At 51.4% G+C, this 26,392-nt stretch overlaps 1 protein-coding gene across 7 annotated transcripts in view; it reads right to left on the bottom strand.

Moving 5' to 3' along the window:
• The window catches only part of NHSL3 (NHS like 3), a 69,807-nt gene that overhangs the window by 21,613 nt on the left and 21,802 nt on the right, over window positions 1-26,392 (bottom strand). For 2 of the 7 annotated variants that reach the window (XM_083369268.1, XM_083369267.1), the window contains exon 1: window positions 10,223-10,349. The exons of 4 other annotated variants lie outside the window; for them this stretch is intronic. In XM_083369268.1, the coding sequence (XP_083225394.1) occupies window positions 10,223-10,280 (58 nt within the window). In that variant the 5' untranslated portion in view covers window positions 10,281-10,349. Of the gene's footprint in view, window positions 1-5,114; window positions 5,242-10,222; window positions 10,350-26,392 lie in introns of those variants that run through there. One more of the 7 variants, XM_083369270.1, reaches the window with a different exon arrangement.

Here is a 26,392-nt window from a genome sequence, read left to right on the forward strand (position 1 = left end):
CCCAATTTTTGGCACGTGAAGCCTACGAAAACCCCTCCTAGGCCGAGGAATGGCCCAATTCTCTTAGGAAGAGCCCTCTGCTTTCCCTCAGGGAGCATCACCAGGCAGTTGTTAAACCAGGACTCACAGCCACCGTTGACAAGGCAAGGGACACGTCCTGTTATTAACCGTGAGGCAATCATCTTCCTCACGTCGGTGTCTTCCAGATGTGGTAGACTGCACTACGTGCCATTATTATGATCCAACATCTCTGGAAATACAACTGGGCAGGTCTGGTCTGTACGGTAGTTCACAAAGGCTGTCCTAATCTTTATACTGTCACCAGTTCACAGAAATCAACGACTACCAGATTGTAATTATTGTGGATCCTACCAACTGTAAGAAGGGGGCTTACAGCAGGATTGAATTATGCAGCATAAGCTTTACAACGCCACCCAAAAGAATTTTTGTCAAATCGAGCAAGGCTTATGTTGCACAAGAATAGGCTCTTAATACAGCTGGACTTGTTTTTCATAGATTTATTGTGCTTCATTTCTGTCCATCTAGGACAGTGATGGCAAACCTTTTAGAGACCGAGTGCCCAAACCGCAACCCAAAACCCAGTTATTTATTGCAAAGTGCCAGGGCCGCATCAGCATTGTGGTGCCCTCAGAGGGGGGTGGGGTGGGGGGTGCCTGTGGTAGTCATGGCAGACTGGGTGGGCATGGCTAGGGTGGGCGTGGCCACCTCGATGTGGCTTATTGGGGGGGATGCCTGTGAGGGCCGGGCAGGGTTGGGGAGATCCAGGGGATCTCTGGTGGGTGGGGGTCAGGAGGCTCGTCCTGCGGGGTGAGACGGGGCAGGGCAAAGGTGCCATTGCCACAGGGTAAGGCGAGGCAGGGGCTGGGGCAGCTGCTGCCTGACACCATCGGTCCCCGCAAACAGAGGCCAGCAAGCACATGGGGGCCGACGGTGTCCGTGAGCAGCCACAGTCTGTCGGCTTCTCGACCGGTGCACTCTGGGGCTCCGCAGCCAATACCGGGCCAGCCCTCCAGCAGCAGACGGAGTAGGGGAGGGGGGAGGCACGTGATGCAGACCGCCGGATGTGCCTACTCCATCCCATCTGTTTTTGCTTGCAGTTGGAGAGCAGGTCGCTGCTGGTCATCTCCTCAGCCACCTCGCAGATCTTGCCCTTGGCCCACACATGGAGCCTGTTCCCCTCACACACCCGACACACCTTGACCCCGCCTCAGGCCGCTGCCACCAGCAGCTCGCACAGGTCCATTAGGCCATCGCCACCACCTGGTGCAGCAGCCCCACCCAGCACAAAGGTGAAGCGGCCGGCTAGCAAGCTCAAGAAGAGATGATAGAGCATGCCCACACCCAGCAAGCCAAAGGCCACCCTGAGCAGGGAAACCGGATCCCCATCGACACCATGCGCCCCCAGTCCCAGCTAGGACTGCATGCCTCCCCCTCACCTCTGCTGGGCCTGGGCGGCCATGATGCCGATGGGGATCTGGCTTTCCCCACTTGGGGTGGCCTTTTGCCTGCTGGCCCTGGGCGTGCTCGACCACCTCTACGTGGGGCTTCCTAGCCGAACGCTTTGCCTCCTTCATGCTGGGCAGGCTTGCGGCTCTGGGTGGCAGCCTAATGGACCTGCGCGAGCTGCTGGTGGGCGCAGTAGGTACCAAGGTGCGCGAGGGAATGCACTCCACGCGCAGGCCAAGGGCAAGACCCTCGAGGGAGCTGAGGAGATGGGACGGAGTAGGCGTGTCCGGCAGTCCACATCACGTGCTCCAACTCCATGTGCCGCCGGTGCCGCCGCAGTGCTGCTGCTGGAGGGCCAGCCGGTATTCACATCAGGCTACGCAGTCCCTGCTGCCGGATGCTGTTGGCCCCATGCGCTCATGGGTGGAGTGCATTCCCCTCACGCACCTCAGTACCTACCATGGCCACCAGCCACTCGCACAGGCAAAAGGCCACCCCAAGCAGGAAAAGCCAGAAATGGGGAGGGGAAGCACGCAATCCTAGCTGGGACTGGGAGGGAAAGGCGCCGATGGGGATTCGGGGTGGCCTTTGGCTTGCTGGGCATGCTCACCACCTCTACTTGAGCTTGCCAGCCAGCCACTTCGCCTTTGTGCTGGGCGGGGCTGCCGCTCCAGGTGGCAGCCTAATGGACCTGCGCTAGCTGCTGGCGGCGGTGGCACGCATGCCCACAGAGATGGCTCTAAGTGCCGCCTCTGACTCGCATGCCATAGGTTTGCCACCACTGATCTAGGAGTGTTTCTCAACCTTGGCAATGTTACAATGTGTGGACTTCGACTCCCAGAATTCTCCAGCTAACGTGCATGGACTCCAACCTGAGAATCCCTAGTACAAAGGCCCCCAACCTTTTGGGCATCAGGGACCGTTCCGTGGAGGGAACCCTAGTATATCTGGGAGCTGAAGTCCACATAGTGTATGCTGGCTGGGGAATTCTGGGAGTTGAAGTCCATGAAACTTTAAGTTGCAGTTGCTGAGGTTGGGAAGTGCTGTTCTAGCCTGAGACGCCAAGTGAGCAGAGGTCTCCCAAACAGCCGCCCCCCTTTAGGAGAACAAGCCCCAAACCAGGACCGTCCCCTGCCTCACTTCAAAGCCCCCCTTCTCGTTCCCTTCCACCCTTCAGCGACAAGCTTAGGCTGTTCCCATTCAAAGCCTACATTTTTAAACTCTGTGCAAGGAAGAGGTGAAAGTGCCCAGGGCAGAATCACATGACTGATACCACAACTATTGCAGCACCTGGCACACACCAACCTGGCAATCCAGCTTAAAGGGCAGCACTTTTTTATTGTGGATTTATCAATCACAGAACTCAGCCACTCCCAAAACAGAAAGGGGGGGAATAGTGTGGGGGCAGAAGGTGAGTCTGAGCAAAATCGGGTCCGTTTTACTTGCACGGCTTCACTTTCAAACAGAAAACACTGGCTCCAACGTCAATCATTGGCCGAGACTGCCACACCATCCAGGCAGGATTTCAATGGGGAGTTTTTCCTGGCAATGCTGAAGACTGAAATGGGCACTTGGTAGTTGAAGCCACACAGCACACTCGCTCTGGTTACTGAGATAATATATTCTCCAGACCTACACCATACATTAATCCTAACCTAATCAAACGAGTAAGCCTCACGCAACTTGCCAAGCTACGAAAGGCCGGTGTTAAAACTTAGCCTAAATCAGGGCGCTCGACCTTTAACTCGGCTGAGCAGCCCAAATTCTGAGCACCAGCATTGCTCTCCCACCGGTGCTTGAGCTGTGGACAGGCTCACTTCTAGCACAGCAAGGTGACCGTGTCCAAAGACACCCTCTCAATTTGGGCCCGGCACAAGCCATCGACTGCCCAGCCGCTCGGCTGTTTATTTAGGCCATTTCTTCCGGCGGGATCTAGAGATATAAATGCATCACTTTGTCCCAGGCCTAAATATTCAGAGGCCACTCTGGATGGGGCCCTAACATATAAGCAGCACTGTAGCAAGCTGAAGGTCAGTGGACGATGGAACATCCTCAGGAAATTAACTGCCTCTACCTGGGTTTCCAAACCAGGAGTCCTTATGGCGACAGCTCTAGCTCTTTGCTCCTCGGCAGGCAAATACCCCGCCCGGTCTGGTATAAATCAGCTGGGAAAGTACACGTTGCCCTGAATGAAGCTAGCAGAATTATTACCAGATGCCTTAAACCTTCCCCTCCAGATAAGATCTACCACCTAGCCGGCATTGCGCTGCCTGCTGTTTGCTGAGAAGCAGCAGCATACAGAAAGCCTCCAGTCATCAATATTTAGACAAGGCCCTCTCTACGGCCTACAGCCAGCTCAGCAGAGAATAAAATCCAGGAAAAGCTCCTTTAGGTCGACAGAAGACTTGGAAGACTTGGAAGCAGAGAGAGAGGACCTGTGGAAAGCTACAAAGTGCCAACAATGGATGGAACCAATGGAGGAGCCGGCAGCCGGGTCTGACCAAATCTGGGAAGTATGGAAAATCTGGGAAGTATGGAAATCACTGACTAGACTGCGCATGGGAACGACAGACCCAGAGACACCCTGAACAAATGGGGCCATCCGGTGGCTTGTGCTCTTTGCGACTGTGGTGACATGCAGACCACGACACATATGTATATCTGCCTTTTGTATCCTGATCTGTATACGCTTGAGGACCTCATGGCAGCACGGCAGGACGCAATTAATGTTGCTAGTTTCTGGGCAAGATCTGCTTAATTAGTACATATTTTAATCTTGTATTTTACATTTTAAATTTTATGTCATGCACTATGCCTTATTTTAATTGTGATGCTTCTGACACAAACAAGCAAACAATGCACCACTTAGTGAAGTCAAGACTATGGCTGATCTACTGACTCCAGATCTACTGAGGCACCTCTAAAAATAAAGCAGAGATCAACCGCTGACACTGTGCAAGGCAGAAAGCAGCAGCCCCCCCTCATTCCCCCCCCAGGGAAGATGGGTCTGGCTATATAAATTATTACATAATACATAAATCTGTATCTGATCGGTAGCGGGAGATGGTTGATGTACTTTGTTTATCAAGATCCGAATTAGCTTTTCCTTTCATGAAAGCACAGGCAAGCAGTGTTTTGATTGCGCATCCCCTCCCTGAAATTGTTTCCGTTTCTATACTATTTTCTATGCCTCTTTTCTTGCAAAAAATAAAATAAAAATCAAATTTGATACTACAATGCTAAAAGTATTTATGTATGCATATTTTTTGTGACTCGCTGGAGGGGAGCCAAAAACCAGACCTGCGCTACCCCAGCATCTGCACAAGACCAATCAGTCCAATTTACGTTGCGCAAATTGGGTTCCCCGCTCGAGGGTCCAAAATAAAGACTAGAAATCCAGCTCAGACGGAAAGAGACCCAAAGGAGAAGAGTCACTGTGTGAAACAATCCCTTTTCGCCCTGTGGTATCCAGGCGCTGTGCCATCACACGCCCAGCCCTCCCAAGGAATCGGCAGACCGTTTTTGCCACCCACCTAGCTCTTAATAGCTGTTTGGATGTTATTTAAAAAGACAACCTCCTTTTTAATCTGATCTTTGAGGAGCGCTTAGACAATTGATCACCTTGTCTGGGGTGAGATTTCACAAACCTCTCATCATCTTCCCTGGAGTTGATGACAAGGCTGGAGCTTAAAGCTGGGTGTTGGCTGTGCCATGGAAAAGTAGACGGGGTCCATCTTTGTAGCAGCTGTTGTTCAGTCTTGTGTCCGATTCCTCGCAACCCCTTGGACCAAGGCAGGCCATGCCCCCCCCGCCTCCCAGAACAACCAATCATGGCTTTGCAAAGAGGTCCTGAGGTCTGGCAATTCTGGGGGCAAAGGCAATGAAGGACACGGACAAACGTCAGGTCCCCGACCAGCATGACCTGCTCTGACCCCAAGCCCCGAAGGGGGTCTCTGAGCCAGGTCCTCCCGGCTGCTCAGCCGGAGGGGCCAAAGTTCAAATCTCAGGTCTTCTCCCTGGGTATGTCTGGGCCCCCAGGTGAGCGCTCAGCCTCTGGCAGGGCAGGGGTCCCCCGCCTGCAGCCATCTGACTAGCCCTCATTTGATGTTCTGGGGGAAGACTTATGATCGGTCCTCGCACTTATCCCCATGGTAACATGATCAAAGTTTGCCCATTGAGCAACCAGCACGTATTTATGATGGTTGCAGCATCCCAGGATCAGGTGATCAGCATTTGTGACCTTCCCAGGCAGCTTCTGACAAGCCAAGTCAATGGGGGAAGCCTGATTCACTTAGCAACCACATGATTCACTTAACAACTGCAGTGATTCACTTAACAGCCGTAGCAAAAGGGTCGTAACATTGGGTGCGACTGCCTTACTTGCTTAGCAATGGAAACGCTAGCCCCAGTCGCGGTTGTAACTTGAGGACTACCTATATAAGGTTGAGTGCTTCTGAACCAGAGCATGGAAAAGCGGCTCCACAGTCCTGTTCGTGCGAACACTTGCAAGGCTAGCAAGGGAGACAACAGAAGTGTCTTGAGGACGAGAGCATCAACTGTAAAGCCCATAAATTGTGCACTTCTTGGGCTGCGTCTGTTTGTGTGCCTTTTTCCTAAAAGAAAGTTAGATTTAGATGGCAGCTGCCACCAAGAACTGTTTGCAGCAGCCATAATGTGGATGAAAACGGGAGATCAGTACAATCCTGCCTGTCTGAACTCCAGGAGTGACAGGAAGGCCGTCTCTCCCCCCACCCCACTGAAGGTGCTGACTTGGCATTTACTTGCTCTCCTCTTCCCTCTCCACAATCTGGTTCTCCTTTTACGAAATCAATATTGATGGAGCCTCCCTTCCTGAGCATCCTTGCTCCTTGCTCCTTCTTCCTAGGATGAAACAGCCAGAAGCCAAGCAGAGCAAGCAAGCCTCCCCCACCCCCGCCCTCCTTCTGCCTCCGGAAGTCAAGGCAATTTGGGCATCAGAGGGACTCTCCTCCTTCACAGAAGACAAAACAACATTTTGGGTATAGAATTTAACTTTGCAATTATTCAGCCTCTTTCAACCTGGAACTCTTCAGATGGATTAGACCACAATTCACATCACCCACAGGCACTTGGTACAAACCGCAGTCATCTGAAAATGACAAAGGATGCATCACAGTGTGATGACGCAATGCCACCCTTGGTACTTAATATCCTACTTGGACACAAGTAGATACATGTGTTTTGCAAGGCTGCAATTCACGCCATGTCCTGCCTCCCTGCCCATCCCCAGTTGGGTGGCCCCCAATGACGGGAGTTGTGTTCTCCGGTTTGGCACTGCGGCTTCAGCCAAGGCATCAATCCTTGGAAGGCGGCAATCAGATAGCAAAAGGTGGCTGTGCTCTTTCTGACTGCAAGTTCTCAGGGGTTCCCACCTAGGGAATCGCATCCCAGGGCGTGGGCAGCACCCGGGCACCACCCCTTGGACCACTGCAACCATTCGTGGTTTTGGAGTTGGGTATCATCAGTATGCCGATGATACCCAACTTTTCTTTTCGACCCCAAACCACCCCAGTGATGCCCTCGCCGTGATGTCCCGTTGCCTGGAGGCGGTTCGGGTCTGGATGGGGAGGAACAGACTTCAACTCAACCCTGACAAGACTGAGTGGCTGTGCATTCCGGCATCCCGGGACATTCAAAATGTTCCATCTCTTTCTATGGGGGGTGAGCTTTTACCCCCCGTGGATAGGGCTCGCAACTTGGGAGTCCTCCTAGATTCACGGCTTACCCTGGAAGATCATATAGTGGCCGTGACTAGGGGGGCTTTCGCCCAGGTTCGCCTGGTGCGCCAGTTGCGGCCCTATCTGAACCGGGACGCCCTGTGTACGGTCACTCATGCGCTCGTGACCTCTCGCCTTGACTACTGTAATGCTCTCTACATGGGGCTTCCCTTGAAGACCACTCGGAGGCTCCAACTGGTACAGAATGCGGCCGCGAGAGTTGTCTTGGGAGTTTCCCGGTACTCCCATGTTACACCTTTGCTCCGCGAGCTGCATTGGTTACCAGTTGTCTTTCGGGTGAGGTTCAAGGTGTTGGTTACGATCTTTAAGTCCCTACATGGCATGGGTCCGGGATACCTCAGGGACCACCTGCTGCCGGCATCGATTCCCCTCCGCCCTGTGCGTTCCCACAGAGAGGGCCTCCTCAGGGTGCCGCCAGTCAGGGAATGCCGACTGGTGGCCCCCAGGGGGAGGGCCTTCTCTGTGGGTGCTCCGGCATTATGGAATCAACTGCCGGTGGAGCTCCGGATGGCACCAGACCTCCGTACTTTCCGTCGGGGCCTGAAGACCCACCTGTTTGAAATAGCTGGTCTGGCCTGATGGGGGATTATGGGTTTTTAATTGTTTTTTAAATTTGTATTACTGTTTTAATTGGGCATGGGTTTAATCTTTTTTTAATTTTTGTATTGTCTTTTTTATATATGCCCTGTGAACCGCCCTGAGTCCCTACCAAGGAGAAGGGCGGTATATAAATCAAATAAACTATAACTATAAACTATAACCAGTCTGCGTTGGCAACCTTTGGACCCAACTGGGTCTTCACCTAGTCCAGCACCCAGTGGAAAGTCTGCTAGGATCAGCCCCTCCCTGGTTAATTTTGAAGTCCACGCAGTAGGTTCCTCTCAGGCCCAACTCAGGGTTCCAGTTACCACAACACTGAAGTCCATCTGGCACTGCCTGGAGAAGTCCACTCTGTCCATCCTTCTGTTATTTTGAGAAGGGATCCTTGTGAAATTCATGGGGCCTGGATCTTAACGCAATGTGCTCCCCCGCCTGCCCAACCGTTAGGACCCCCTTCTCATATGATTTGTTATTGGTCTTATTTCATCAGGTTGGCGCGGCTTCTTTTATCTAGTGGGGGAGTACATTTTTGTTTTTTCATAGTCATGTATAATCTCAGAATTACATGACTGGGGCAGTTAACAAACATGTTAAATAAAACCTTTTTTTCTTCATACTTCTTTCAATACATAAATGCACAGAGCTATATTTAACTAATTATGGAATGAAAAACTACAATTAACTACGTCTTTAAGGATGGTGTGGCACTGACTACTGAAGCAACTTATTAAGGGAACTGAGCTGACTGTACCAGTTCTGCATGCTTGGATGTCTAAAATAGTATCTTATATCTTAAAAGTAAATCCGACACAGAATTTAACTGTATTTGCAAAACTTCTCCAGGTTACAGTTTCATATATGGATTTATATCACCTCCAAAATTTTGGTTACACTTTATGGACATTTTAATGTGTACATAAATATCGTCTATGTTCTACATTTTAATATTTCAAATTTATAAGATTTTAAAAATCAAGAGTAACTTCTAGTACTATTAATAGAATGCCTGGCAATTTATAATTATAGTTTACAATCTTATTTTTTTACTAAATATTGTTCCTGATATTTAAATTATGTTTAAAAGTTTTACAATGATTTTTTACTTCTTTAAAAAATGCACAATATATTTAGTTACAATCCATTAATGAAATTCTGAAAAACTAAAAAGAATTACAATTAACAATGCTACAACTTTGTGCACCGCAATGTGCAGTAACCCTCACAATTAAAACTAAAAATACTTTTTAGGGACTCAAAAGGTTGCTAACTTGTGAAATGAAAGCACCCAGCTGAGTCTCAAAGGCCCGTTTTCTTTTTCAAAAGGCAACTGGATTTTTTTTGTTTTTTTGCTTGAAGACGCATAGCTTCTCATCATCCAAGAAGCTTCATCGGTTCGATTCTCATCCAAAGCTGAGTATGGCTGACCTTGAAAAGCTCAAGCCACCAAAAATCCCCAGACTTGCAAAGTCATAAAGATCTCAAAGGGCGGCAATGAGAAACCACCGTCGCCGTCATTAAAACTACGATCGTCCGACAAACTATGTTTATGTATCCACAAAATCGTTGGGAATCCAGATTAACTGAAAAGCGCTTTTACATCTATCAATCCTCCGTCTCCAATCACAGCAACTTAAAGGTGCCGGACTTCATCTCCCAGAGTTCCCCCAGTAGCAAAGGTGGCAAGGGAACCCCGGGAGCTGAAGTCCACGCATCTTTCAGTCAGGAAGGCGGACCAAGCCTGCCCGGGCAGCTTCTCCCGGTCCCGCCGAGGGACTCCCGAAGGGGCCAAAGGCGCCCAGGCGTCTGACCGCAGCCAGAGGCCGGCGCCCACCTCGAGGGCAGCCTCTCCCCGAAGCTGCAGGGCGCCCACTCGACGCCTGGCCCGGCCTCGGAGGGGCCCGAGAGCGCAGGAGCAACGCTGGGCGGCCGGGCCTTCGCCGAGCAAGGAGGGAGCGGGCGGGGGGCGAAGCGGGCTCTGCCCCCACCCCGAGGGCGGAAAACGCCCGGCCCATCCCGGCCTCCGGCAAGCCGGGGGAAGCCAAGCCGGGGCTGGAAGAGCCTGGCGGGGGGGGGAAGGGAGCCCCCGCCCCAAGGCCGCCCGCTCCGGCCCCGCCCGCCGCCAGAAGGGCGACCATGGGCGAGCGGGCGAGGGCCGGGGCGGGGGCGCTGGAGGAAGGGGGGACGCGGGAACCCCCCCGGCCGCCCCCGCGTGTCTGCGTCTCCTTCGGGGAGGGGGCGGAGAAGAGCCCAGGGCCCCGAGCAGCCCCCTCCCGCGCCCCGTCGCGCCCCAGCCTCTCCCGCGCAGCGCCCCCCCCGGAGGCGCCCGCTTCCCTGGCCGGGCTGCTGCGCCGAAGCGGAGGCGGAGGCGGCCGGCTCACCCTTCTTCTTGAAGAGCGCCAGCAGCGAAGGCAGGTTCCTCCCGAGCAAGACCACCATCCCGCCGCCCCGGCCCGCTCCGGCCGGCGGGAGCGCAAAGCGGCTGCTCCGGCTCGCCTCCTTCGCCTGCTCCCCGCCGCCGCCGCCCTCCCCGGCGGGAGGAGGGGCCAGCCTCACGGGGGGGGGGGTCGCCGTCCTCCAGGTCAGCGCCGGGACAACGGGGGAGGGGCTCCGCACACAGCCCGCCCGGCGCCCACGGAGCTCCGCCGCGAGCCTCCGCTCGGCCCGGCCGGCGGTCGCTAATCTCGGCTCGGCTCGTCTTTCCTTTTGGATTAATTGGCGCGGAGAGCCAGGAAATGGGTTACCGGAGGAATCTAGTCGAGCGTGTTGGGGAACATTGCGAACAAAGTCCGTATTAAAATTAAGAGCCGCTTGATTAGTATAAAGGCCAATATCGTCGGATGAGCTGCTTCCCACCAGCCGGTATGTGACCTGCCAATTCAAAGGTGCCAAAAACGGAGCGGCTTCTCCGGTCTTGGACCACCGGGCAGCCGGCATTAGGCGGCCAAGTTCGCACAACATGCTGAACCTACTAAGAAACCAGAACTACTGTATTCCTATGACAGCTTGTCCCGATACAGATAGTCCTCGACTTACAACCGTGTGTTGCACTGAAGAAAGTGACTTACAACCAGTCCTCGCATTTATGACCATTGCAACATCCCCGTGGTTATGTCATCAAAATTTGGATGCTTGGCAACTGACATGTATTTATTTGTTTATATCCCAACTTTAATACTTCTGGGAAACATCTGTTTTAATTTGTACATATTTTAATTTTGTATTTTATATTTTAAATGTTATGCCAGATAGTATGCCTCATTTTAATCGTGATGCTTCTGAGACGAAGAAACAAAAAAATCTTTACACATATGTCATTTGTGACTTTCCTAGCTGGCTTCTGACAAGCAAGGTTAATGGAGGGGGCAGAGCCAGACTGACTTAAGGACCAATTATCCACTTGATAATTGTGATTGTGATTCACTTAAGAACCATGGCAAAAAAGATCACGCACTCACAACTGCCTTGCTTAGAAACAAAAATTCTGGTCCCAATTCTGGTCGTAAGTTGAGGATTTAAAGTGATGGGCTGGTTCCCACAACATACTCATCCTAGGTTTGCCTAGCTTAGTTCTACAAATTCGGCCAGAAAGATGGGAGTAAGACGCAGGTCTAACTCTGCCAGCTCTTAAGAAAGCAGCTTTACGGAGCCGCCCCGTCTTTCTTCCAGCGGCCAAAAGGGACCCGGGGGGGGGGCAGGAGGGGGCCGCTGGGCCTGGGGGCTCCCCAACAGAAAGGGAGGACGAGCATGCGGGGAGCAGAGCATCCCCCTCTAGCCCCTGCAAGCAAGGGGCTCAGGGCAGGGAGAGGATGTGCACTCAGGGCCAGCAGGGCAAAGGGTGTCGGGTTCTCGGACTCCCCAGACCCAGAGCCCAGGCCGCCCAGCACAGGGAGACGCTCTGGCTGGCCCAAAGGGCCCCGAGCAAGGGAGCAGGCATGGCGGACCCAGGGGGAGATTGATCTCTGAGGAAGATGGCTTCCCCAAATGGATCATTGATCTGCACGTGGGATTTTACTGAAGATCGACAGGACCTTTGGGGTATTATTTAATCTTGGGGGGAAGGGGGAGGCATGGTGGGTGGGCAGCACCAGCGTGTAGCTCTGGCGGGGCGGTTCTGTGGCTGGATTGGACGAGTCGTCTTTTCTCCTACTGATTTGAGTCAAATTTGGATGCAAAACGGGGACGGTGGGAATGGATGCGGCTCGGAGGAGCTGCCTCTGGACAGCAGGTCTGCAACACCAATGGCTGGGAGGGGGCCCAGAGGACACGGGCTGCTGCTACTGCCGCCCCTTAATGCTGGTCTGGCAGAATGCAGCAGCAGAATATTTTGTTGGTTTGTATCTTTCATTCAGGGTTACCGGACCACATAGCTAGGACTCCCTCATCCCCAGCACAAGAACCCTGTGAGGTAGGCTGGGCTGAGGAAGGACTGGCCCAAGGAAGCAGCTTCTGTGCTACGCAGCTAGAACTGGCTCTCCCCCACCACCACGGTTCCTGCCCCACCCTCTCCTCCGGCCCCCCACAGTCCACATACCCACAGCAGAGCCTGGATAAGATGGACCTTTCCTCCCAAGCAGGGCCCCCCCCACCCCCCAGGAGGACCAGTCTTGGGACAAGGCCCAAAGAGGGCTTGGAGGGCAGAAGGAGGGGGGGCTTAAAGCACACAGCTGAAGCTGTCGTCTTGGTGTCCCTTTGAGAGCTGAATGCAATGAAATTTCTTTTTAAGGTATGCCGATTAGTGTACATTCAAAGCGGCAATAAACTTATTATTCATTCATTTTCATTTGTTCACTCATTCTTTGACTCCCCCTGCAAACGCACTTTAAGATGTGTGGACCAACTCCCAGAATTCCCCCGCCAGTCACGCTGGCGTCTTAGTGTTGCCTGGTGAAAAACATTAGTGGCTTCCTGCACAGCCAAAGAGCTCACACGCTGGACATCTTATCTTCTGCACATGTGCAGAGTATGTCTTTCTGCAAATGGGTCTCATCCACCAGCAATTAAGAACTGGAATGCTCAATGGCTATGGAGATTCTCAACCATCCAAGTCACGGTTGTCCCAAAAGTGTTTTTTCCCAACGGCAACTGGACTTTCTTGGTGTCTTTCCTTGAGAGCATTTCACTTCTCATCCAAGAAGCTTGTTCAGTTCTGACTAAGTGGCAGGGAATGGAATGATCCAGGTGATTCCAAGGATACAGATTAGGCCCCCAAATGGCCTCAACGACTCCCAGAGGGCTAATGACCGACCCTCATAGTGTTAACAGATATAAATCTTCCCATTCCCCATCGGTCAGTTAGACCTGAAGAACCTTATTGGATGAGAAGCAGAACACCAAGAAAGTCCAGTTGCCTTTTGGGGGAAAAGCAGCTTTGCTCAGGCCCTGCGAGATGCATGGCAACAAAACCTTCCATTTACAAAACCTTTTCTGAGTGTTTGCTTCAAAGCTGCCTCCCTCCATCCCCTCCTCCTGATTTCAACTCTGCCTGGCTTCCACCTTCCAATTCAAGGTGCTGCTACCACCTTTGAAGGCTGCAGAGCACATGGCCAGGAGGTCTGCAGACCACCTTTCCCTAAGGACATCTACCTGTCCTACAGGTCAGATCGGGTGGACACCCTCCACATCCCTCCCCCATAAATATTGCTCTCTGATGGGAGTCGGCTTTTTCCCTGGCAGCCCTCGACCCATGGAGGACTCTGCTTCCTGTAGTTTGGCAGGCCGTAGCCCTCCTAGCCTTCCATAAAGCTTTTGATTTTTTCCACTAAATGCTGGGATAACAAACTATGTGACTCGGTTCAAGGTTTTTGTTGTTTTTAATCTGCTTAATTTTATAGTTTTATTAAGTTTTTTATGTTGTTTTTACATTTTGATTGGGGAGCAGCCCAGAGTTGGTTGCAAAGATGGGTGGTTGTGTTTTAAATCAATAAATAAACTCCATGAATTTGCCAGCCAACGAAATCCACACACCTTAAAGCCACCCAGGTTGAGAAACGCTGGGCTGATGCATCCTTCCCAGCCGGCTGATATGTTCAACTACAATCTCCATCATCACCCTGCCGTTCTTGAGCTCTGCTTCTGAGAAGCCGGAGAATGGCGATCCAAGACACCCGCAGGTACAACAGTGGGGAGGGATGCTCTTTCAAAGCCTCCAGAGTTGTGGCAACAACAGGCACCAACATCCGCCACATGCTTCTCCCAGGAAGTGTGGCTGCCGTGTCGCCTCCACAAGTCTCATCTCAAGGAAAAGCCTGTCGGGCCGAGCCCCTGCCACTGCCCAAACTCTCCCACCCGCCTCTAATTGCAGAGCGTCACAAAACTCCTCCTGGCTTGGACCCACAGCAGGATCTGAGCTACCAAGAAAAACAAAAGGTGCCTACAGCAAACCCTGGACAAATGGCCTCGGGTGAGGGCACGCCAGGTCCACCGCGAGACAAGGAGTGTTTGGGTCAGGGAGGGAGAGGAAAACCCAGGCTGGACTGAACCTCAGTTTCAGAGACCCTCTCTCTCCCCCCCTCTCTCTCTCCCGCTGTTCTTGTGTTTAATATTTTACTGGTACCCTGCCCAGAGTCCCTCTGTGAGGGAGATAGGCAGGTTCAAAATGTGAGAAATGGCTGCTGGGAAAGTGGGGCATGAAACAAATTATCAACTCTACCCCAAAGTCTCTGGTTTGCCATTGTACGTTTCACGGGGCCCAGGCCGGGCTTGCGAAGACTCCCTCTTCAGCCACTGCCCTCAGGTTTGGCTCCCATTAAGCAGGGGAGGTCTCCCCTCTAGTAAAGCCCCCCCACTGCCTTCTCAGCAAACCCCGGAAAGAGCGGGGGTCCCACTCAGGATCGCCCTTCTACACATCACTGAGGCTCAGAAGGCAGAACTGCTGGGGGGGTGAGGTTTGAAGGTGGGGAGGGGCACATGGAGCTTACAATGAGCTCTTCCACTGGCTGCTTTAAGGTTATTTAAAGAGAGTGGGAACAATAAGTCGGTGGAACAGCTTCCCTTCCCTGAGTCCTTAGGGAGAAGGGCGGCATATAAATTTAATAAATCCTAATCCCTCCAGAAGTTGTGGGTGCTCCATCACGGGAGGTTTTCAAGAAGAGACTGGACAGCCATTTGTCTGAAAGGTGTAGGGGGTTGGACTAGAAGACCTCCAAGGTCCCTTCGATTGTGTTATTCTCTGTTCTATGATGTGAGAGAAAGTGGTTTGGACAGGAACAAGGTTAGTCACAGAGGAACATAAACTTTTCCCTTCGTTCATTTCCTCGGAGGACTGGAGGAAAAAGCAGCATTTCTCCCTAAACAGTAATATTTTCAGTTGTAGCAAGAGAGAGTGTCTGGAAACAAGGCCTTGAGTCCTGTTACTTCCTTACTTCCTCCTTCACCACTCCAAAAACAGAACATGGAGCAACGAAAGGAGGGCTGCACATGGTCCCCTTATTTATTCAATTTAGGTGCAGAATATAGCAAGAAAAATCCTGAGCCAGAAGACACTGGAATTAAAATTCCTGGGAGGAACACTAACAACTCGTCAGACGCAATCAGCCAGTCACTTATGAATAATGAAAACCAGAGATAACTTTATCGTCTGCCACCCAGGTTAGAAGAATCTCCCCAGCATTTGCCTTCCCCTGGAACCGGCCAAGGAGGCATCATGGATCTGGGTCAAGCAGGTCAACCTCACACTGCTTGTGGCTGTGCAAGACCTCCAAACCGACTCCTCCTTTCAGCCTAGCTGGCAGTTTCCCAAGACAACTTCAAACAACACTATGTGGGTAGTTGAAAGCTCAATATTTTAAAAAATGTAGGTTATGTCTGCAAACAGAGCTAACCCAGAATAAACAGGTGGGGAGGAAGCTGGAATGGCAACTGATTTATCTTCCGAGGCTCAAAAAAATAGTAATCACAGGGATGGAAATCGTCACCGTGAAATACAGCTATTTCTGCAGCTTGGGAAGAAAAATACCACAAATCCAGACAAACTATTAAAGTGCAGAAATATCAGGCTGGCAATATTGGTACGTATTATTAAAGCTATAATTTTCCCACTTGTAACGTCCCGTATGGCCTTCAGAAAACCTGAGTGAAGAATTGATGACTTTGACCTGCGGCTCTCGACAAAACATGGCCAACAATTTCTTGAACCCCAAGAAGAAATAATCCAAGAGATTACTGGTGAAAATACTGGTGAAGAACATCCAGTGGGCTCAGGAGAAACTGTAATGACGAAGCTAAAGTTTAAACATTTTGGACTGGCCGTTTGGCAAAATGGTTTGGGATCCACAGATTGCCGGGTAGTGAGAAAGCAAAATGCCAGCGTGCTCATTTCAAGGGGAGAAAGGCCAGTGGTCCTCAAAGCAAAGACTCCCAGGAGGAGCCCCCTACCATAATGTTTCTCAACCTCAGGTGTGTGGACCAACTCCCAGAACCCCCAGCCTGCACAGTTGAATTCTGGGAGTTGAAGTTCAACACATCTTAAAGTTGGTGAGGTTGAGAAGCTCCGCCTAGGACAGGGGTAGGGAACCTTGGCTTTTATGACTTGTGGACTTCAACTCCCAGAATTCCTGAGTCAGCATGGCTGGTTCAGGAATTCTGGGTATTGAAGTCCATATGTCAAAAAAGAGCCAGGGTTCCCTATCCCTGGCCGAGGAGCTCATCCCAGAAGGCTCCCTGCCCGCTGAATAAATCCCCAAGCCATCTGGGTTCCAGGCCAGTGCCAGAAGCACTGCCTGGTGGGGATGGGAAGCGTGCAGGGCAGTGATGTCTGCCACAGCCATGAGGCAAACAACTGCGCTTCCTCCTCCCCCTTCTCCTAGCGCCACAAAAGCTGCTCTCTTACTCATCTCCTCTACTGCAACCCTCCAAGAAATGCACCAGGACACAGTTAAAATGGAAGTAGGGAGTCAGCATCTTTAGGCCTAGGAGCAGCCAGTCAACTGTGGACAATGATTAACCAGCAGCCTTCGCACATGGCATTAGGCTGGAGTCTCACCCTGGTGCGGCTGAGCTAAAATGCCGGGACATCTGGCACAGGCCGCGGGGAGCGGCTGTACCTTCAAAACTGCAGAGGGGGGCATTTCAGCATCACAATGGAGGGCGAGGCTTGCAAAACCAATTTTTAGGTAAAACAGCTGAGCTGGAATATACTGGGCGATTTGATCCTACTTCTCATGGATCAGAGAGAGAGAGAGGAATATTTATTATCACAATGCATGTGTGAGCAAGCCTAGGCAAAAATGCCGCATGTCGGACCTACTTTTATTGCTGTTGTTTATGGTTATTATCTACAGGTAATTTTGCCTCCATCTTTTGGCCTCTTCTTTTAGCATTTCCATTTTCTTGCTCCTCAACCAGTGTGCTGTGTCTGGGTGTGAGGGAGACATAAACTTTCTCAGAATTAATTAGTGCATCTAATGAAATGTTCTAATGGTGTATGTATGTATGTGTGTGTGTGTGTGTGTGTGTGTGTGTGTGTGTGTGTGTGTATAGACACACACACACACACACATATATATATATACACACACACATATATATATACACATATACATATATATATATACACACACACACATATATATATACACATATACATATATATATATATACATACATACACACATATATATACATATATATATATATATATATATATACATATACACATACACACACACATACATACATGTATGTACGTATGTATGTATGTAAAGGTTCCCCGCAAACGCGTGCTAGTCGTTTCCAACTCTAGGGGCCGGTGCTCATCTCCGTTTCAAAGCCAAAGAGCCAGCGCTTGTCCGAGGATGTCTCCGTGGTCATGTGGCCGGCATGACTAGACGCCAAAGGCGCACGGAACGCTGTTACCTTCCCACCGGAGTGGTCCCTATTTTTCTACTTGCATTTTTACGTCCTTTCGAACTGCTAGGTTGGCAGAAGATGGGACGAGTAACAGGCGCTCACTCTGCTACGCGGCACTCGGGATTCGACCCGCCAAACTGCCCTCTGTGTGTGTGTGTGTGTGTGTGTGTGTGTGTGTGTGTGTGTGTGTTTCAGCTTGTTTTCAATGAACCACAGTTGTCAGCTTTGCTGCCACAGACTCTTTGAAAGCTGGTTTCTCCATATCTAACAATATTTTGCACAGAGGATGATGGCCTGGGTGCAGGGAGCTACCGATCACTGAGTGGTGGGCTGGTGGCTCTCAGAAAGGCATTGTGCACATGAGAACAATTGCATGAATGAATAAGAGCAGCTAAGGAAATTCTCAGTTAATTCAAAGCAAAAGAATTTGAGGTCAAGGAGTAGATTCAAGAGCCACTTTGGATCAGCTCTGCTTTTCTGTGAAGTCAACATGACTGTACCACCCAATTCAATTTTCTCTTTTCTCTCACTTGCCATGTTTGAATCACACTGGTTTTGGATGTTACTTACAAGTAGTCCTTGACTTATGACTACTTGAGTCCACAATTTTAGTCTTAGGTTGCAATGGTTGTAAAGCAGGTCATGTGCCCAATTTTACGACCTTGTTAAGTTAATGTTGTGATTGTAAAGCTAAACCCATTGTTCACCATAGGGCGTTTTTTGCCAGGAACCAGAACTGAGTGGCAGATTCCAGAAAAAAACATTGTAAATTGCGATAATGTGACCACAGGACACCGCAGATAGCCATAAACATGAGCCTGATGCCAAACACCCAAAATGTGGTCATGTGACTGCAGAGGCGGCCTGGAGATCAGAATTTCGAATTCAGATCATCAGACCCTTTTTCTGGGTCCACTGTAACTTTGAACGGTCGCTAAGTGACCGGTCTTAAGTCGAAACTGTAATAGCGCTTCAGTCCAGTCCACCTTGGCCGCCATTTCCTAGACTGGAACTTTTTTCCCATTTCTTGTCCATCTGCTTCTGCTCCACGTCCCCCAAATCTTTGGCTCACAGTGAGATGCAGAGCAGCCTCTTGGACTCGGAGGAACATCCCCTCAGTCCCCAGAGCCCAGCCCAGCTGCCACCCTCTGCTGGAGCAACCTCCAGTCTGAATCGGGATCCGCTGGGTATTGCCTGAAGACCCTTCCCAACAGGAGGAATTTGGTGGAGACGTGCAAGAACCTTGACCTAGGCCAGGGGTAGGCAACCTCGGCTCTTTTATGACTCATGGACTTCGGCTCCCAGAATTCCTGAGTCAGCATAGCTGACTCAGGAATTCTGGGAGTCGAAGTCCATGAGTCATAAAAGAGCCGAGGTTGCCTACCCCTGACCTAGGCAAAAGAGCCGGCAACATTCTTGAAGGGAAAAGTGATAAGGACATTCAGAAGCAGCTCAAACAAACACCTCCCTGATTCCCTGGGGTAGAAGGGGGAGGGAAGATGTAGGATGGTGGTCCCCAACCTTTCCAGCTCCACAGACCAGCAGGGGCAGCGGGGAGTGGGGGAGGCGATGGTTTTGTGCAGGCAACCTAATCCAGCGCATGCACAAATGGAGCTTCACATACTCGCCCATTGCTTGCATGGCCGGTTCCCAGTGGCCGTAGATCAGCAGTGGTCCAGGACTGGGGGTTGGGGACCCTGATGTAGGAGACGACCAGGTGGAACCTGAGGGAGGGGTCAAGCGCCTCATCAGTTTGACGTCCCTTTGCATGTACAAGAGATCCAGGTCCAGCTGTCTCAAATTCCGTTGAGTCTTATCTGCCACCAATTTGCCTTGAGCGTTAGTTCGGATTCTTGTTTCAAGATAGCATGGAATAAACCGGTGCTCATTTTGGACCTAACTCTGCCTTCTGATTTCTTGCGCCTGACAGAAGGAGAAGCAGAGACTTGCTAGATTCGCTTACTGGAGCCAATCTCAATCCCTTCTGCTCTTCTGTGGAGTTGGTTGCCTGGCCTGCTCCACCCAGTGGGGCTGCCAGAGACACCTTCACCCGTTTCCAGATGCCGATGCTGACATCGGCTGAGGAGGCCTCCCGCATGACTCAGAGCGGGAGGAGGAAGAGCCCGTGGCCGCCTCTCCAAAGCCGGGCAAAATCCGAGGGGTAGCAAGGAAGCCCATCGGCCCCTGCTTAATCGAGGGCCAACTGAGCAGAGTCCAAGGGCCCCCACCACACCCCATATGCCCCCTTCCCAGGACTGAAGGGTGCTTTCTGAGATCAGCCAGGCCCTGCTTCGACTGCCAATGGCTGCAGCTCAGGAGAGCGTCTGACGGCCCAGATCTGTTCTACATTTTCAAAGGGCTGCAAACTGAAGCGGAGGTCCTTGCTGCTGCTGCTCCTCCTCCTCCTCCTCTGCTCAGTCCTGAGCAGGATGGGACAGGTTGTGCTTGTACATGATCAGCCAACTATGCAGGCCTGCACACGAGAAGGCATTTTGCAGGGCTTCCCTTCAGAGGCCTGGAGGCTGAGACTCTGCCAGAAACTCCATCCCAGCCCCTCTGGGGCCAGCGCGCTTTCGGTGCTTCTTCAGGCAAATGAAGAGGCTGGTTTTGCAGGAAGTTCCTCGCAGCACAAACGTGCAGGTGCCCCTTCGTGGACGTGACTGGGAGGCCCGTCTGGAATTTGGCAAAGCTGTTCAAGCGTGCAGTCACAAAATGGCTGCTCCTGGAGAACAGGCTGGGCAAGGGAGCCCCTCAGCTTCCTCCTCTCCTCTTTCTTTGGGTGGCGGACTGGCCCGCTTCCAGAGAAATCACTGAGTGGTAGCCCCCCCTTTTCTGAAACACTGGGGGGGGGGTGTCAGAAAAATGCCTGTCTTAAATCTCTCGTGCATTTTTGCTGAATGGATCAGAATAAAGAGCCTGGCTGTCCACAATCCATTTTCTGGCCAGTTCCGGACAAAAGTGGAAGGCTTCTAGATCTATGTGACCATCAGTTGATTTCCTGCATCAGGCGGTGATCAAAAGCCCAGTAATCACTTTTACTGATGCAAAATCCAGAAAGTTAACTTGTCACATGGGCTGTTCTAGGCTGTGAAAGAAGCAAGGTGAGTCTAACAAAAGAGATCATCAAAAACTCTCCTGGCTAAATATTTACCAGTAAGGACAAATCGTGCCTGTGCCCATTTCCGTTCTTCAACCGATTACCAGTTTGTGAAAAGTCTCTTCTCCTTGCTTCCTAACCCTAATCATACTCTTGTAATACTCCAAAAAAAAGCCCTTTGGAATCCAGTATCCTACACACACACACACACACACTTTTTTACTTCAGAAAACATTTCCCTCTCACAGGTTGGACATGCTCAGAGGCACCCTTTTCTTTGCTCCTGCTCTCTCACAAACCAAAGACTTGCCAGTTGCCTAGGTTACATTTAAAACTGAGCAGCTCCCGCCGGTATCTGCAGCAGGCAGGAGGTTTGCATCTTCACAGAGGGCTGGAAATTGTGGTCTGCGAGTTCCCAGAGCACAAACTGGCCCTCGGGAATCTCAACCGTGGCGCTGGCGGCATTGAAAAGTCAGAGATGTGCATAGTCACGGCAGTCAGAACGGAAAGGAGCTCTGCAGGGCACACGAAGAGGTGTGCCAGTTTCCACGGCAATGCCCGCCAGATAAAGCACAGCCCAGGGTGGTGCCCAAGAACAGGAGGAAGCGTCTGGCTGCAAAGGCCCGAGTGCCACGTGGAGGCAGGATCAGGTTCTCCTGGCCCGAAGGCAAATAAAGGAGCCCCACCTTCTGCACACGCACACACGATCCCTTCTCCCAGCCTAGGCCGCACTGCTGTGCCTGCCCAGGTGGCCCTTCCCTCATCGCTGGCCCAGGCCCTGGAGCCCCCTTCCCCCCCCCGTCACCAGCACAAGGCTGAGGCCTCCCGGGCCTGTTCAGCCTTGCCCAGCTCTGCAGCCAGCAGTCCTACTGCGGGATTAGGGCGGGAGGGACGGTGGGCATCTCCCTTGCTTGGGAAGGAAAAGGCAGGTGGGTGCCTGTGCCAGGAAGCCGAGCGTCCCTCAGAAGGGGAGATCTGGGCCCTGGCGCTGGCTGCCAGATAAAGGGGAGCCGTCCCCGGCGTTGGGATGGGCAAGAGAGAAGCCAAGGTTCCCAGCACCCAAAGTCGTTTGGCAGTGAGATGGGTGGCATATACTATAAATAAATATAAATAAATAAAACCCATCAAGCCTCATTGACAAGAGAGCAAAGTTCTTTAGCATCCTCCTCACCTTCACTTTATCCTCCCAATCAGCTTGCGGGGAAGGCTGGGAGAAAAGATCGCTGGAGGGGCTGAGCAGGGCTGGGCGTCCGTACAGCAGCCTCCATGTGCAAGTGTGCCAGCTGGCAATTGGGGGCAACACAGCCACAACACTTCTGGAGGGCACCAGCTTGGGGAATGCCACAAAGAAGAGGGGGCCAGGTTGTTCACCAAAGCACCAGAAGGCAAGAGAAAAAACAATGGCTGGAAACTGACCAAAGAGAGAAGCAACCTGGAATTAAGGAGAAAATTCCTGACAGTGAGAAAAATCAACCAGTGGAACAGCTTGCCTCCAGAAATCATGGGTGCTCCATCACTGGAGGTTTTTAAAAAGAGACCGAGATGGTACAGGTCCTCCTACTTGAGCAGGCGGCTGGACTAGAAGACCTCCAAGGTCCCTTCCAGCTCTATTCTATTCTAATGCTGCCAATCCTCCTGCCCCACACTTGGAGAGATGCGAGAGAGGAGAGAGGGACGTGGCACAGCAGGGCCCAGCATGGCGCCCAGGCTTCCCCCTTGGGCAACTGTCCTCTTTTGCTCTCATCTTCAAGCCGAGATCCCCATTTTCCTGGTTTCTGAAGCCCCGAATGCCAGGGCTGTCCCCCCCCCTTTCCTCCCTCTGTAGGCAGAAAGTGGCTGGGCATCCCCCAAGGCAACAGAGCCCCCACCCCAGCCCCCGGCCCATTTACAGGGTGCCAGAAAAATGCTGAAGCAGCACAACGCAGATTCCTTTGTTTTGTGGCCTCCAGTCGGTTGCCATGGGGCTGGGCAGGGGCTGTTTCCCCCCCTCCTCCCTGAGGTTCACCCCTGCGGTTCAGGGCACCTGATCGGATGCTCTTTTGTCAGGGGATGCTGACAGGCCTCAAAGGGTCCCGGTTGGGCTCTTCTCCGACAGGTGCAACATGCTGGCCCAGGAGTCACCTGCTTGCACCCGGAGCACTAACTAACGCACTTGGGCCCAGATGTCTTCCAAGGCTGCAGAAAGAGGGGCGAGCAAATCAGGCGTCACTTACCCTTAATCTAGATCGAATCTCATTAATCTGATTATCGCCCAGTCATGCGTTGAATGATTTCCCCCTTCAGTCACACTGAACTTTAGAGAGGAGCTTGGGAGGGATGCCTCCAACCCTGGACTTACAGTCTTAGGGGAATCAGCCACCTTGGTTTATAAACCATGGATCATGGCTTAGCAGAAGGGAGCCCAACTTTTTTCGCTACTGGGCACAACTGGACTTGTGAGAACAAGTTGTGGGCATCAGCACTGCCTCTGTAAGAAGGGGCATAATGTGCCCATGCGCGAAATGGCTGCTGTAGAAGCCCAGGACCTTCCCACATGGGGTACCCAGCCAGAACAGCAGCAACCTACTTGGGCCCAGAGGAGAATCCACTGGATAAACCAAATCCCCCAAAGCCAGCAAGAGACCCCTGGTCGGTCCCTCTTCCTCAGAGTAATCCCAAGAGCAGCATTTCTCTCCATGGGTGCTGGACTGCAGCTGTCCAAGAGCCAGCCAAACCGACTGGGGAGATCGGAGCTCAAATTCAACGCATCTGGAGGATTTGCCAGGAGGGGAAGTTGAGGCAAACATCGAGGCAGAGCAGACGTGAATTGGAAAAAAGCTGCCTGCCCAGAGACCCTCCAGGTACCATCCTGGCTCTCCCCTCGGCAGCCTCTCAGCACGGGTGCCAGGACACCATGCCAGCCCCAATGTTGTGTGTGACATCACTGCGGCACAGCTGCTGGTCTCTTGCAAAGCTGCGCATTCTGGTTCAAAAATTTTACTTGGGCTGTGAGTACACAAGATGCTCACCCAAATCAGTTAACCTGATTTCTTTGAGGCTCGGGGCCATGTGTGAAACCAGGAAAAAAGGAAGGAGAACCCAACCAAAGGATCTGATTTCTCAACAAACTTGAACACTGGGCCAATCTAAGAAAATGAAATTCAGCATAGATAAAATTGTACAGATTGTACACTTAGGCAATAGAAACCAAATGTAGAGGTACAGGTGAAACCTGGCTTAATAACAGTAACTGTGGGGGGGATCTTGGAGTCCTAGTGGACAATCACTTAAATATGAGCCAGTTGTGTGCAGCAGCTGCCAAAAAAAACCAATGCAATCCTAGGTTACATTAATAGAGGGATAGAATCAGGATCATTTGATGTGTGAATTCCAATTTATACTGCTTTGGTAAGATCACATTTGGAATACTATGTCCAGTTTTGGTCACCACTATGAAAAAAGATGCTTGAACAGGGGCGTCAAACTGCCGGCCCGCTGGCCAGATGTGTCATGCCAAAACTGCGCAATAGGGGAAAAGTCGGGATATGCGACATGTCACGTAACGTGGCAAGTTTGACACCCCTGCTCTAGAAAGAGTACAGAAACAAACAACAAAGTTGATCATGGGACCAGAGGCTAAAAAACTAATTCCCAAAAGGAATTGGATATAGTCTAACAAAGAGAAAGACTAGAGATGACATGATAGCAGCGTTCCAGTATTTGAGGGGCTGCCCCAAAGAAGAGGGAGTCAAGCTATTTTCCAGAGCACCTGAAGGCACGACAAGAAGCAACAGATGGAAACTAATCAAGGAGAGAAGCAACCCAGAACTAAGGAGAAATTTCCTGACAGTGAGATCAATTAATCAATAGACAACTCCCTCCAGAAGTTGTAGGTGCTCCATCATGAAGGTTTTCATGAAGAGACTGGACAGCCATTTTTCCAGAGTGGTATAGGGTCTCTTGCTTGGACTGCAGGGTTGGACTAGAAGACCTCCAAGCTCTTCCAAGACCTCCAATTCTATTATTCTCTTATTATTGGTCCATCTACCGCCAAGGATTATTCCCGTTTCCTCTTTCCAGACCAAACGGGAAAACCTATGTTCAGTCACAGTAAAGCCTTTCCCTGTATCAACTTTCCCAGCCGAAAAGAGAAATGGAAAGGGGGGGGGGTCCACTTCATCTGTCTTAAAAGGCATTTCCTCTTCCCTGCCCATCCCTTTAATCTTGTGTGCTATGTCTTTTGTCTCTTTATTTTTTAGTTGGCTGTATGTAAATCAGTATTTGGCTAAAGAGGGGGATAAATATGACTTAAATAAACAAAATACACAGAACTTTGCAGCATAAATGAAGAGACAAGTCGAAGCTTACAAAACTGAACCGCCTATCTCAATTCACCAAGAGAAGCTTTAGGTTAGTTGTGGCGTGTTTTTAAATAGTTTTTTAAATGGCCCCTGAAGTCTCTGAGCCCAAGAAGGATGCATCTGCATTAGCATAGCAGCCCCAACTACATATTTATGTTGAACGAATGGACTTCCTTCCAGGTCAAGGGGTGCAACTTCCAGGGAGATAAATCTCCCCCTGCCCCCAATCAGTGTCTGAAAAAGAATTAGTCTCGTTTAAAAGCCCGGACTATAAAGCAAGCACAAAACTTCTGCATTTCTGCCGTTTGGAAAAACACAACTGTAGGTAAAAAAAACCTTCCCCAACCAAGTGCCCCCCAGATGTGTGGATCTTCAGTTCCCATTGGCTGGGAGTGCTGGCTAGGCATTGTGGGAATGAGGTCCAAAACACCTGGAAAACATCAGGCTGAGGGGGATAGAATAGGAGCCATTCCCCACATCACACCCCTGGCCTTTCGAACATGTCAGCCCTCCCTACCGTTCCCATCCCATTTATGCCAAGAGGGGAGTCCCAGAAGCTAAGCCGGCATGGGCTTCCGTGGGGGGCAGGGGAGTCCATGGGGATGGTCGGCATAGTCAAGATGGCAGCCAGGAGGGGTGATCAAAGCTCTGTCTCTTTTTTGTGGGGCTTTCGTTGAACCAAGGCGGCCACCACCTTGGCTGTCTGTCAATCCCCTGCAGACGCTGCTGGTGGGGAGAAGGGGGCACTGAGGTCGCTACCATCACGATATCCTTGGGCAAGGACCCCCTTGTTGCTGCAGGCCAGCAAGATCAGCAGCCAAGGACTTTGGAGACCAAAGTGCCAAAGCTTCCCTGGGCATCTCCTGCCTGCCTATGAATCGGTCAGTCAGTTGGCTCACCCTCTGCCCCCACCCCCGCCCCCACCCAGCCCCCAGTCAGGTACAGACTCCTAGGGAACCTTTGCTTTTAAGCTGGGTGTCACTGCAAATACCCCAACAGGAGCCCAGCGGAAGGAAGGAAGGAGGGAGGGAGGGAGGGAGGGAGGGAGGGAGGGAGGGAGGAAACTTGGCTAAATGGAAAAAAGCAGAAAAGAGCCTTTGTGGCTCGCTCAGCTTTTCCATTAAGGAGAGGAGAGCTTCACTTGACAGCCAGCTTATCTAGTGGTTACAGGGACCGGGCTAGAAACCAGGAGATTGCGAGTTCCAGTCCCACCTTAAGCGCGAGGCCGCCTGGATGACCTTGGGCCAACCACTCTCAGCCCTAGG

This window comes from Vipera ursinii (assembly GCF_947247035.1).
Source record: "Vipera ursinii genome assembly, chromosome: 9".
NCBI lineage: Eukaryota > Metazoa > Chordata > Lepidosauria > Squamata > Viperidae > Vipera > Vipera ursinii.